Source organism: Hippocampus comes, unplaced genomic scaffold (assembly GCF_001891065.2).
Source record: "Hippocampus comes isolate QL1 unplaced genomic scaffold, H_comes_QL1_v1.1 C16726056, whole genome shotgun sequence".
Taxonomy (NCBI): domain Eukaryota; kingdom Metazoa; phylum Chordata; class Actinopteri; order Syngnathiformes; family Syngnathidae; genus Hippocampus; species Hippocampus comes.
The window spans coordinates 1-752 of NW_017837615.1; the positions used below are offsets into that span (position 1 = coordinate 1).

The following is a 752-nucleotide window of genomic DNA, read 5'->3' on the forward strand; positions in this document are numbered from 1 at the left end:
TCGCCAAAATGGCTGATTGCAAACGGGACGTAACAGTATTTATATGGTTTGTGAAGTGGCGACATAAACGCCGGCCTTCAGTCCTCGCACTATTCCACAATTCTGCTTCTGGATCTTTCCAGGTTTTCTACCGGCACTCACCTCGATCATGTAGAGCAGCGCCAGCTGCGTGGGAACGCCGCCGTTGCAGAACACCTGCACCCAGTTTCGCTGGCCGCCTGACGCAAACGGCAGCCACGTAAGAAGTCGGACGGCCCGCGCAAACAGCGGCCGTTTCCCCACCTTCCTTGAAGTCGGCGTCCATCTTTTTCTTCTGCGCCGCGCCCCAGCGCGTCAGTTTGGACGATGTGACGAAGAAGGCCAGCAGCGACGAGAAGAAACTCAAGTTGGCCATGGTCAGCACGAAGCCCACAAAAAGTGCTGACGAGACAGTTCAACCAAATCCAAAGTTGTCGCACTTCAAAATTAAATCGACTCGTTTGAAGGAGATGTCACTGTTTTCCAGCGCGATAGAAATGAAGTAGTCCATTCGTAATGTCATGCGAGTCCACGTTTCTCAGTGCACTGAGTAAGTCAACATGGCGCCGTCTTACCTCCCAGCGCCCCCGATGCATCCAGACTGCGTCTCTTCAGGGCTCGGATGGTCAGCACCACCGGGACCAAGATGGAGAAGAGCCATCGCCATGGTGACACGGGCTGCAACGACCCTGCGTAAACACGCGCACCCTAAGGTGAGTACTGAAAAAACAAAA

General features: G+C 54.0%; 1 protein-coding gene across 1 annotated transcript; it reads right to left on the bottom strand.

Annotated features, from left to right (window-relative positions):
• Positions 1–6: 6 nt before the first annotated feature.
• On the bottom strand, positions 7–720 carry LOC109509008 (transmembrane protein 19-like; the record flags this gene model as incomplete). The annotated part of the gene is made up of 3 exons (XM_019858945.1): positions 7–218; positions 283–420; positions 594–720. Coding segments are annotated over 3 exons (444 nt in total), but the record flags the coding sequence as incomplete, so codon positions are not given.
• Positions 721–752: the final 32 nt, after the last annotated feature.